Source organism: Lepidochelys kempii, chromosome 14 (genome assembly GCF_965140265.1).
Source record: "Lepidochelys kempii isolate rLepKem1 chromosome 14, rLepKem1.hap2, whole genome shotgun sequence".
NCBI lineage: Eukaryota > Metazoa > Chordata > Testudines > Cheloniidae > Lepidochelys > Lepidochelys kempii.
This window is the reverse complement of record NC_133269.1, coordinates 16,118,036-16,130,738: the sequence shown is the minus strand read 5'-3', so window position 1 is coordinate 16,130,738 and position 12,703 is coordinate 16,118,036. Positions and strand designations below refer to the sequence as shown.

Sequence of the window (12,703 nt, the reverse complement as noted above, 5' to 3'; positions counted from 1 at the left end):
ACAGAGCACTCAACCACTCTCCACAGACTGGGCGCAGCTGTAATTATAAAGCCATTCACAGAGCCCTTCGTTCCAAGAGCACGGAGCCTGAGTCAGACTCAGCCTGATGTGAGTATATGCAACTCCCTCTTGCAACAGGGCTAAAATTGGTCAACTGTGTTCACAGGTGTGCGGGGACACACACCAAATATTGCAGTGTACGTCTGGCTGACTTCTCCTGCAGTATGTCCTACTGCGCTCATCACAGCATCTCTTAGACATAAAGTGTGGTCTGGAGTCCTAGCACATGCCTATTTGGGGGGCAGATGAAGAGAAAAACCCCAATCCTCCAGAGGGCATGGCCTCGTTATCAACAGAACTAGGTTCTACTCAGGGTCCCGCAATGAACAAAAGAAAAACAACTCCCCACCCCGCAACAGCTGCTGTATCACCTCTGTCGGATTGTCGGATGCTAAGCAGCATCTCACCTGTAGAATCTCTCCGGGTGAAAGGAGACAGGACTCGGCTGTAATGAATATAAAGGTGGTTCTTTATTGAGGCAGCTGGACCCAGGCAGACCCTGGGGTTTGCTCTGGCTCTCCAGCTCCCATGCTGGTTACTGCAGCCCATGCTGCCTAATGCAATGATACTCAGACTGCGGCTCACGAACCAAAAGTTGCTCTTTAACGTGTCTCCTGAGGCTCTTTGCAGCACATGGTATTAAAACACTGTGTGATTTCATTGATAACCAATCCAAGTTATTAACCAGTCAGGATGCTTTTACTATGCTATTAACTAATTGTAGTTGATAAAATAATAATGTTTGGTCAGTCATTCTGCTGTGAGAATAATATAGATTTCCCCTGTCATACCATTTAAACATGACTAGATTGTACTATAGTAAATGGAACAATGAATTCACACGACTGTGGCTCTTGTGGGTAATGTTGATCATTTGGCTCCTGAATCACTGAGGTCTGAGTATCACCGGCCGAGTGTCACAACACAGTGTCAGGACTAAGCATTCCTGGAATACAGGGCTGGCTACACTACATGGCGGAGTCAGTATTTACATAGAAGCTCTCCAAGGGGCACTCAGATGCTGCAGAAGAATGGTGATGCAGTGGGTGGTGCTCTTCTAGGTGAGCCGGTCCTGAGCCGATGCCCCAGGCTGGCAAGGTGCCTTCTCTTGGATGAGATGTCAAGCTCATGTCCTGATCGTCTGTGGCAATTAAAATCCCATGGTTCTTTTTGGCATCAACCCAGGTGCTTTGGTCAAGATAGGTGATTTATATGCCCGTTAAATTCAACTGGATATGTAATTCTTCATTTGCCTCCTAAGATGTCTCGTGTAGGGCTGCTGTTGTATTCCACCATTTCAATGGCACATAGAAAGTTATCGCTCTGGACATTCTGCAAAGCACTTTGAAACACATTGCAATTAAAGGTGCTAATATGAAACAGACCAGGGTGGTAAGTACAGATATATACATTAGGTGAGAATCACAGCTCCACTTATATGACATAAAAGTCCCCATGATCCCGCATCTGATTAGCACAGCTAATCTCATCAGTGGCAGACTGTCCCTCAGTAGCAGCACCTGGCTAACCCATGCCGCTAAAAATCAGTTTCCCTGGTCCACCTTCCTTTGCAGGTGTTCACACTGTCACCTGCCAGGAAGACTAAACTCACACCCCAAGATTTCATTCCCGGTCCAGACATGCCAACTTTATTAGGGGTGTTTGTACCTAGAGGATTGTTTCAGACCCACCTCTGATATATATGGCAATGATCTTCAAAATGGTGGCTGGCTTTGTCGTTCTGTGGAAAAAGGGGACACATGGCTAGAACTTAGGCAGTCAGGGATAAGGATGGGAACAATGTGACTGGGCTAGCCACGTGTCCAAAGTGGCCCAAGCCACAGGGATACACTTGAAACATTCACCTTCTTCTTAATACTATTTAACATTTGTGTTGTAATGGCACCTGAAAGCTCTGATCAGGATCAGGGCCCCATTGTGCTTGACTCGGTACACACATATATGAAGACATGTTCTCTGACCCCAGTGATCTTACAAGCTAATAACACAGTGATGTATGCAATACAATCAAATACAGAGAATTGTAATATACATTGGTAACTGTTTGTTTGTATTATGGTAGATAAAATGCCAACTTTTCTTAGCTATGCCTCAGCCTAGACTGGCTGGTTGATTCTGGTGGAGGAGGGGTTTGAAGGAGGAGGGTTAAGGCGGGGGGGGGGGTGGCGGGGAGGGCCTTTCAGGTCAGTTTAGGGCAGGAATTCCAGAGGAGGGGCAGTGAGATGATGTTTGTGTGAGAAGCTGACAAGTGGCTGGCTGAGGCTGTCGTCAGGAAGGGGGATGAGTGAAATAAGGGGGAGGGGCAGAACCGTGAAAGACCTTGAAGGTGAGGGAAAGAAACATCTCAATTTGGAGCCTGAATCATGTCCAGGGGTGCTGGAAGGGAAGTAGGGTGAAGCAATTTCACCTGGCTTGAAGCACTAATAGCAACCCAATGCCTGGCTTCCGTCATATAAAGGGGTTTGCAGTTTGGTTCAATGACTCTCAAGGCCCCCGCTATAAAAATGGTTCCAGTGACTCTGCTCAAGTACTCAGCAGTAGCAACTAGACACTTACACAGGTGTCACATGGGGTTCAAAGGGTCTTCCGGGACACCGAACCTAATTCAGCTAAATGCAGCCTGGAGTCAGGGGGCATGACTTCCACGGGATTTGCAGTGAGATTAATGGTGGAAGTTGCTCACAAAATGGCAGTGTAACAACCAATGTGGTGTAACATGAGTGTGTGTAGCAGTCAGGGCAGGTGTGTAAAGCAAGTGACAGGCATTTAAACATTCAGGGAGTGGGAGCATAACGAGCCGGATTCTGCTCTTCTTTTCAGCCAAGGAACTTCACTGGTTTCAGTGGAGTCACTCCAAAGAATCCGGCCTTTAGAGTTCCAAATGTGAGTACAATCATTCGGTTGGGTCTGAAGAACCTGCAGACCCAATATGATGCCAAAGGGAGTTGGTCAAATTCTCGTTTGTTACGCTAGTGCAATCCTATTTGAAATCTTCCCTTTTGTGCCCCCTGCCCAGGTTCCAACTGAACTGGCCCCTTTCTGCTTGTAGGAGGAGACAAGAGCACTTTGTGTTTCAACCCACTTGTCCTTCCACACATGTTCTCCTCCCTGTCAATCCCACTGTGACAACTTCTCCACCCATACCTTGCATTGCTGTTTACACTAATCAGGCTGGCTGCTGTTTACATGCACTTTGCATGCACTGGTGCAAGTGACCACACCAGGGGCATGGCACCGAAGAACCCGCCTCATAATGCTGCATTTGTGACATCACCGTCATTTCCATTGCAACAGACTCCTGTTATAAATGCAAAAAGGTGACATCACAGAGAACCTGTGAGAACTGAGCTTCCTTCCTGCACCTTTATATACAAACCCTCTGAAACCTGTCCCCCCACTCATCCCTTTTGGAGACTCCTGTGTGACAGCAGAAGGGTCACTGAACAAGCCACTCCCCTTTTTTGGCTGTTATAATGGAATGACTTTTACCAGCGCAGCAACGAGCTTCCCCAGTCGGCCACCTGCACCGAAGCAGGATCTTTTCTTTAGAAGTGCAGAGCAATCTGGAGAGAATGTTCTAGTGAGGGGAGCTCTAAAGGTCTCCCACAAGTCTTTCTCCTGCAGCCAAGTGGCTCTGTAAGACTTTCAAAGGTGCAAAATTCGTTCTCAAAGGAAATAAAATAATTTGCTTCCAATCTAACCCCCTCCGGCACCATCCCCCCCCCCACACACACACACTGACTGACCATTATCACAAAGTGGAGGGCCACATACTAGTACGTGTAGGAACTGGTTTGGGGAAAGTAGGTTTTGATTGCTGGAGCTACGTGATGATGCCAAGAGGAGGGCAATGAAACCACATTCCACATAGCCGTCTTAATCATTCACGTGGCTGAGAGACTAGAAAGCATCAGCATTTTAAAGGCTGAGATTCCTGTGAGCAGTACATTAAAGCTAAAGTTCAGTCCTACCTGGGTCCACGTGACACTGCCCTAGAGTCAGAAGATTTTTTTTTTTTTAAAGCCAGTAGGAAAGAAGTTCCACTAGGTGACATTGAAGGTGATGAAGGAGTTGGCTACTTTCTGCTGGCGCCCTAGCTGCTCCGTCTCCCCCCATGGCTGGTCTGGGATCTGACAGCTGGTGAAGGACCTGGCAGGTGGGAGCTCGTTGATATGTGTCACTTCAGTCAGATCCGCCTCCAGGGTGCTGACAGTGTTGGTTACCTGTACCACATGTACCTTATTGGCCACCTTCTTGTGCAAGAGACAGTTGAAGATCTTCTTGAAGCCCTTGCGGAAATGCTTGGAGACCAGGGCATAAACGATGGGGTTGACGCAGGAGTTGGAGTACGAGATCAGGTGCGAGAGGATCCTGAGCACGTAGGTGGCGTGGTTGAAAGGAAAATAGCCGAACCAGACGCACAGGATGATCAGGTGATGGGGCAACCAGCAGAGACAGAACAGGACCGCTACAATGATGATCATCCTGGTGACCTTGCGCTTGGCCTTCTTGGATTCGGACATATCTTCAATGGGGTCCACGGATGTCCAGAGGTAACGGATAGTCCTCATGTAGGTGAGGCTAAGGATCAGCACTGGGATGACATAGCTGAAGATGAAGGTGCAGATGTCCATGATCTTGCGTTGGGAGATCTTCCAGATGGGATGGCAGACGGTCAGGTTGGCCATCTGGAACTCCTGGTAGTAACTGAGATACGGGCCGGAGAAAATAATGGAAAGACCCCAGATGAGGCAAATGGCTGTGAGCGCATTCCGAGGGGTTCTGAGTTCTCTAGAATGCAAAGGGTATCTAATGGCCAAATACCTGCAAGGGAGAGAACAGAACAAAACTACAGTTCTATTTAAAACGGAGAAAACATCATCAGGCCAGCTACATGGGGAGAACAGAAGGAGAAAAAGAGTTAAAATGAAAAACTTTGCACTTCTAATGTAATTTCTTGTTTAACTAATTGTCCCATTTCCAAGGGCTTGTCTCCACAGAACCTTTGTGCAAGACACTCCAGGGTGTCTACAGCACACTAGCCTGCCACGTACTAACTGGCCAGGCGGACCCTGCTACCACACACCAAAAGTTCCATGGTGTGCTTTAATGTATTGCTGTCTCAAACTTTTAGTGCATGGTAGCTGGGTTGAAACAGACAATTAGTGCAAGGCTAGCTAGCTAGGATGCTGTAGCGTCACATCCTGGCCTGGTGTCAAATCTCCATGTAGACAATGTGCCTGACCAGGCTGGTAGAGAGGAGATGGTAACTCAAACTTCTCTTTGTCACTGATTTTCACCATGTCTTTTACATTTTATATAATAACAACATATGGGCCATGGCGGCTGAGCTCAGATCCAAATCATTTTTAGGGTGTGATCTCAGTTTAAGGCTGAATTAGGGCTACGAATCTGGTTTGGATTAAATGGCACCTACATCTTAGAAGCTGCGGTTTCCAAAATGTCAGAATCTTGCAAGCTCACCCACTTACCAGCTCAGTCACCTTGGATGGATACCTAAGCTTATTCTAATGAGATCTTGGTTACATCAAGAACAGAACTAGAAAATAGGGTTCCTTCATTTGGGATTCAACTGGAACCAAAGCCATAGGGTTGAAGAGATTTCAGTTTCTGAAATGCCACCATCCACAAAATCCAAAGGGACTTAAATTTGAACTTCTGGTTTGGCCCATCTCTGTATATGACAATGACATAGTAAAAGCAGCAGACTCAAAGGGCTGTGCTTTCAGCGACTGGTGCTCCCTTGAAAATGCAGCTGCAAAAATGCACATTTGTACTTGTGAATGCAGTGACCTGTTTTATGCACATGCAACTGCTGTTGTTTGTAGGCACATGTTGCTCTGGTCTTTTGACCATGTGGCTCTTTAAAAGATGTAAAATATTTATATCTCATCAGCTCCACATCCGTCAGAGAGCCTCCCCAGGGAATTGGCTCTGAAACAATGGTTGATGGTGCACCGGTGTATGGGCTGGAGAGTCATTTGATTTGCCACAAACAGTCAGCTCTCTGATGTCTGCACCTGGCACTAAGGGTGCAAAATTCCTGGTTACCAACAGATCTGTCCTCAGGGAAAGAGCATGACCCATCATTTTTTCAAGGAGAAGAATTTCTCTTTCTCCATCAGGGAGAGGGAACAAGGGCCTGATTCCCCATTTCATTACTGCAATCTATGCTGGTGTAACTGACTTCAGAGGAGTTACACTGGCTTAAAACTGGAGTGACACAGTTGGGAATCAGGGTTAAGGTTTTTCCTTCAGCACTATAAACTTCATTTCCACTGACGCCACTGAGAGTTTTTGCCAGTGACTTTAATAGGAGCAGGAACTTCATCTAATAAAGATGCAGCGTTCCTATCCTTTTCTCATGAAACAGGGCATGCTGCCGACTCTTGGCTACCTCCCACACTGAAGCTCCATTTCAAAACAAGCCTGTGAAGTGCCAAGATGATGATGTGTAATCAGCTGTCCTGTAGATTACACATCTCCCCCTTCCCCAACACCCCATCTCCACCTGGGCCCAAACCACAGAGGATGTGAGTTTTCTGCAGCTCCTAGCTCTCATGCAGAATCCTTCAGCTCAAGCAGTAATGGCTCTGACTTTCAGCTTTGTTCCCTGGGGGGAGAAGGGGGTTATTGGGCGGTCATTACATGTGGTTGATATACCATTTTAAAGGGGGGTTTTCATTGTTATTAATTGTAACCATAAATTAGCATAAATTAATAGACCTGCATTGCAAAACCCATCAAACACCTCCCAAAGTATATTCAGTCTTACCACAGGCACAAAGATATCAGCTAGGATTATTATGTATAATGTTCTGGGGAGGATGTGCAAATAGCTATTGATGTTCAGGCAGCACTAGGTGGTCAATGGGAGGTCAGGGTACTGAGTGCATTGCAGGACTGAGATCTAACTGGTTAGAGACTTCTGCATATAGCTTTACCCTAATCCTGAGCTGCATGAATTTTAAAATGCACATCTAATTCACAGCAAGCTTTTAAAACATGTTTTTAGCATCCGTCTATGCCCACTAGTGAATTCCGCTTGATGGTTATTACCTGGTAAACAGTCTCCAGATAAAACATGAGAAAGATTCTAGAGGGCTTCTATTTCGAGAGGAACTGATCCATCAAAGTCCCAACCCCACAGCCCTTTTCCCTCAAGCCTGTGGGACCGTATGCTGGAGTAAGGGTTGTTTTCCGATTGCAGGGTGAAGCCCAAACCCTACAGGTATAGAAAATCCCCCAATTCTGCAGCCTTTGGATTCTCACTGGCAACCAGAGTTGCATTCTTCAGGATTTAACCTTTCCTTTATGGAGAAGGGGGAGGTGAGGAGAGTCATGAAACTGAAGTTTTCAGAGCTCTGTTTTTCAAGCCTCCCCTGTTTAAACTGATGTCCACTGAAACCAACTACAGGAAGCCTGCACACCCAGAAAAGTGGAAACTACCCTCTAGCCTCTTCTTTGTGGTTATAGAATTCAGCCCCTCCAGCTGTTGCAATGATGACCATTTAAATGCTAAGTGTCTGAAGTGTATGTCTATACTACAAACACTACAGCAACAGAGGAGCCACTGGAATGCAGACACTTGCTACAGCGACAGACAGGAAGGGGTTTTCCATCACTGTAGTAAATCCACCTGCTTGAGAGGTGGCAACTGAGTCAACAGAAGAATTCTTCCATTGACCTAGCGGTGTCTATATCAGGGCTTAGGTTGGCAAACCTATGTCTCTCAGGGTGGGGGGGGGAGGGGGAAGGAGGTTAATTTTTCACATCCCTGAGCGACAGAGCTAGGCCAACCTACATTTTAGGTGTAGCTCAGACCTTCGTGTATCATCCAAAAGGTTAGTTCCCCAGAGTGAGTCACTGCAACATAATATTGATGCTCTTGTGGTGAGAAGAGAGCACAGCGGATGGCAAGAAATTCATAAATTTTTTGGCTTGCAAAATTTTACTAGACAATCGTTGCCATTTCCTACCATTTCACCTCTTACATTTTGGGTCTGATCCTGCAAAGAGCTGAGTGCCTCCTGTGAGGTTCTGGGTACCTTCCACTCCCAAATGAGATGTCACTGATCGAGTCCCTTGTTTCGTACATTACTAACACACCAGTGAGTGTTGAATCTAAGTAGCTTGCGTCAAATGCAAGACTGGAAGGGAAATATATCGAGGGGCAGGATTTGACAAGGGAGAGGTGCCTCAGAAAATGGAAAGAAATGAGTTGATCCATTTTGTATTACTCTGAGGGTATTTTATGCCAGCCTCATTTCTGGAATCCTTAGTCTTGGACTGACTTGGTTATTGTATCAGAAGACTGGCACCGAAATACTGTGAAGATAGGCACGTTGGAAATGTCATTGAAAGATGAGATTAGTGAGAGATAGTAAACAAGAGGCACAGGATGTGAGTTTCCTTTAATCTCATTCACAGCTCCCACTGCTTTTCCCTCTGAAAACTATCGTCAGGAACAGCGGGAATACGATGATCACACAGAGGAAAGATTTAAATGACAGTTTAGTAATCTCCCGATTATACGCCAAACTCCTGTGGGCTCAGTTCTCTTTTCCCATAGTTCTCAGAAGCTTTACACTGGTGTAACTCCACCGGCGTCCATAGAGTTACTCCTGATTTTACATTGGTGGGAGAGGAGAATCAGGCCCTTCACCTGCTTTCAATATACGGAGGCTTGGAAGGATTAGCTTTTTATCAGTAAATGTCATCAAACATTGATTTCACCACTGTAAATACACAAACTGATGAAAAAATACTTCCATTGATAATACTCAAAATATACAGACAGGCAAAGTAAGAAAAATGCTACTTGAGAACGTATTAGAGTTTGACGCAAGGCTATTTACTTTCTATATGTCCACATGTGATGTTGACAATTTGGGTTACAAAACTTTTATATTTGAATCTCAAAGTCTGTCACTAAATAATTGTCTACCTGCCCTCTGATTTCCCACAGCTGTGAAAATTTACATCGATTAAAAATAGAAAAAATGCTTAAAAATAAACAGCGATCTTATCTGTCAAAATTATAGAAAAATAAAAACTGAATTCTGCCAAGCTGAATTATACCTGCCCTTCTACAGCTCCTTTGGTGACAAGTGGCTGCTGCATAATGCAATTATTTATTGCAAAACAAATAAGACATAAAAAATAAAATACAATTTTGTGAAAGGCAAAAAAAAGACAACTTTCTGTCTGGCTTCTGTTCTATAGTGGCCTGCCAACGGTTTGCAAAAAGGGCTTTTGGCATCTTTCTAGTCAGCTCTAAGATCCCCAGATCTTGCAGGTTTGAAGTCCTGAACGCCGAGTACTTTTGACTTTAAATAGAAAATATTCTATTTAAAAAGAAAAGTTTCAAGAGCCACGGTTATCTTTCTCATTGCAAATTAATTACTTCTCAGCCTCTTGAATGCTGAATTGGTGGTAGAGATCAGCAGGAGCAAATCACAATTACAAATGTCAAACGCTGCAGGCTGCCTTCGTTAGGGAGAATTCCAATTCCAAACCTCGCTGTTGTACATGACAGTTTTAATTGAAAACCAGCATTCGTTCTAATGTACAGTATTGTCAGGTGCCCCCAGGCCAGCCTGGAATCATCACCTGGCGTTTTAATAATAATAATTAATAATAATAGTATTCAATAATGTATGTTAGAGAGAAATGTTCTTTCAAGTAATGCAAATAAAAGGTGTTGGTGAGTGGAAATGTTTAACTTTCGTAACTCTTTTTAAAAAATTTACCTACTTTGCCATTTAGCAAATGCTATTTACAAAGCAGGTGTGATTTCTGTAATTCCTCAAATGAGCTAAGAGCTGCTGCTTACATTATGACATCTATTTCTGAGCCTCTATGCCAAGATCACGGACAATCATAGCTTGTTTTTCTCTCTGGTTTTGATAACCTGCTCACCTTATCTCCCAAAGCCTTGAGTTAAAACAATCAGGGACAGATTTTGATCTCACTTATATCAGTATAAATCTAGACTGGCTCCAGTGAACTAAATAGCTTTCTCCAAATGTATGTCCGTGTACATGAAATCAGAATCTAGCTGCCGGTTTCTTTTGAAATCCTTTCCCCAGCCTCCTTGTTGTTCCCACACGTTTCCCAGCAAGTTTGTCATCTTTTAGCAATTCTAGACACTGAAAACTTTCTGATCATCTAGGACCAGATTGTGAACCCATTCCTTACAATAGTGAGCAGTTACATGTACAAGTAACCTTGTTGTCAGATAAGTAAATGCTCATCGGTAGGCATAAGGGATTCACACTCTGACCCTCAGGAGTTTCTCTGCTGTTAGCTTTACACCAGCATTCTCTTGTTGTCTGCTCTTAAAAAGCAGCTCTGGCAATGCCCCCAGGAGACTCAGGAAGTGTACACTTCCGAAACCTCCATTTAAATTCTTCAGTTTAATTAACACGCTCCCTTATTTACATGAGCAAGCTTCCTCTTTTCATGCCCTGCTTTCCTTGGGGCTGGGGATGTCTCCACTGTAGCCTCTGTAGGGGAGAGAGACCCGTTTCATGCTAATATTGCCCTTTGGTTTTCATGTGGTTGACCTGCATGCTTCACCCATTTACCCATCACTGTATCTCTCTGTGGCTCTCAGAGAAAATCATACAGGTGGGACCTGATGTCACAGGTATGTCTTCACAACAAAAACCAAAGGTGTGTTTTTACGTTGAGTTAAAATCCGAGAGAAGGTGAGGCAGTTGTCGTTTTCACATGGGTGAGCGGGTCCAATTAAAGGCTGTGTCTGTGCAAAAAAGGTGGTGGGGGGCAGTGTTCACTATCCTGCTGTAAAATCTTAGTGGAAATAAGGCACCTGTAGCCCACCCCCTGCTCATGGCTGACCTCACCTACTTTCCCTTGCAGGAAAATCTACAGGTGCCTTGTCTTCACTAGGATTTTGCAGCAGGCTGGCTAATGCGCCTTCGTTATCCTGAGGTAAAAACCCAACTCTTTGGCAGTGGAGACAAAGCCTATATAGTCACATTGGTGCAAACCCGCAACATAGGCCCAGTTGGCACCTAAAATGTAGGTCATCTTTGCTACGTCTCTAAGGGGCGTGAAAAACACACACCTCTGAGAGACATTATTAAACTGACCTAAGCCCAGTGTAGACAGCGCTAGAATTCTTCCATTGACTAGCTACTGCCTTTCAGGGGGTGGATTAACTACAGCCAGAGAAAAACTCCTTCTGTCGCTGTAGCAAGTGTCTACACTACAGTGGTAGGTCAATCTAATCTTTAAGTGTAGACTGGGCCCTACCTGAACTCTGCTTAAACCACACCGTTTTCCATTGATGTCCCTCCTTCCCTTTCACTGAAAAACCTCCTGGCCCCTCTGGGGAGCTGAGTCAAGGGAAAGCAGTCGTGCTTCTCCCCTCACTCACACTGATGTACCACCTCTCCTGTCGATGGACCCACTCCAGCTTTCCTCCCATGCGCGTGAGAAGAGACTCTGGCCCTGCATGTGGACCACAATTTGGGTGATGACTCTGAACTCTGCCAGCCAGGCTGAGCTCCCAAAAGCACAGTGCTGCTGGTTTCATCTGTCTCTCTCCTTCAGCCACGGGAATGCTTTGGGGTTCTCCACTCCGTCCCCCTAGCGAATTCATCTACTCTGAGCTGGGCTGGGGCCAGGAACTGGTCCCAGGTAATGTAGCATCCCCAGCTCAGCTGTCTATGGGTGCCTAATCCCCCCCTCCCCCCTGCAGAGCACAGTCCCATTTCCTCTAAGCTGCCTCTTTCCACCACCCATGCGAAGACCCGAGCTTGCTGGGGCATTGCAACTTCCAGGAACACCCGTCCCCCCCACCCCCCTGCAAGAAGCCCTGAGAGCCTTCTGTCCCACTGTGGAGCTCACCTCCTGCTCCCACACTGCACCCCTCTGCTAGCCCTTCCAGTGCAGCTGCTAGTCCCCTCCTGCCCCGGATTCCCTATGCCCTCCAGCTCTCTCTGGTAACTTATGGGCAGAGTGGGAGAGGTTCTGGCTGGCTGGCCAGGTTGGAAGGTAACCAAGGAAAGTTGCAAAAAGAAAAGGAGTACTTGTGGCACCTTAGAGACTAACAAGTACTCCTTTTCTTTTTGCGAATACAGACTAACACGGCTGTTCCTCTGAAACAAGGAAAGTTGCTGAGAGTTATTTGCCAAGGGGGGGGGGCTGGAAGGAGGGCAGCCCCCCTGCTGCCCTGGCCTCTCCGCTTTCCTACCTGTCCAGGGAGACGGTGGCCAGGGTGAAGCTGCTGGCGTACATGGTCAGGTAGATGAAGAAGTGCACGGCTTTGCACAGGAAGGGCCCGAAGACCCAGCCCTCCAGGGTGTAGATGGTGGCTTGGAAGGGCACGCAGCACACGATGAAGCACAGGTCGGCCACGCCCAGGTTGAGGATGAAGAGGTTGGTGGTGTTATTCACCTGCCCGTTCCGCAGCAGCACGGCCAGCACCAGCGAGTTGCCCACCGTGCCCAGCAGGAAGATGAGCGAGTACGCCAGCGGGATGAGCACGGACTCGGGCTGCCAGCCGGCCTCGCCGCCGGACGCGTTGAGCTGGGCCAGCGAGCTGTTCATCGCCGCGGTGGCCCCGGCTCCT

The 12,703-nt window shown here is 46.4% G+C and overlaps 1 protein-coding gene across 1 annotated transcript; it reads right to left on the bottom strand.

Annotated features, from left to right (window-relative positions):
* Window positions 1-511: 511 nt before the first annotated feature.
* Window positions 512-12,703, bottom strand: GALR2 (galanin receptor 2). Its single transcript, XM_073310907.1, has 2 exons — window positions 12,326-12,703; window positions 512-4,905 (listed from the first exon to the last, which is right to left on the bottom strand). The coding sequence occupies exons 1-2, from the start codon at window positions 12,679-12,681 to the stop codon at window positions 4,125-4,127; spliced, it is 1,137 nt and encodes a 378-aa protein (XP_073167008.1). The 5' UTR covers window positions 12,682-12,703; the 3' UTR covers window positions 512-4,124.

What these genes read in the sequence shown, in the direction of transcription:
- GALR2 (XM_073310907.1), bottom strand. Translation starts at nt 12,681, where the DNA reads ATGAACAGCTCGCTGGCCCAGCTCAACGCGTCCGGCGGCGAGGCCGGC. An exon ending in GCCACCGTCTCCCTGGACAG is followed by an intron (nt 4,906 to 12,325) that starts GTAGGAAAGCGG and finishes TCTCCCTTGCAG; the next exon opens with GTATTTGGCCATTAGATACC.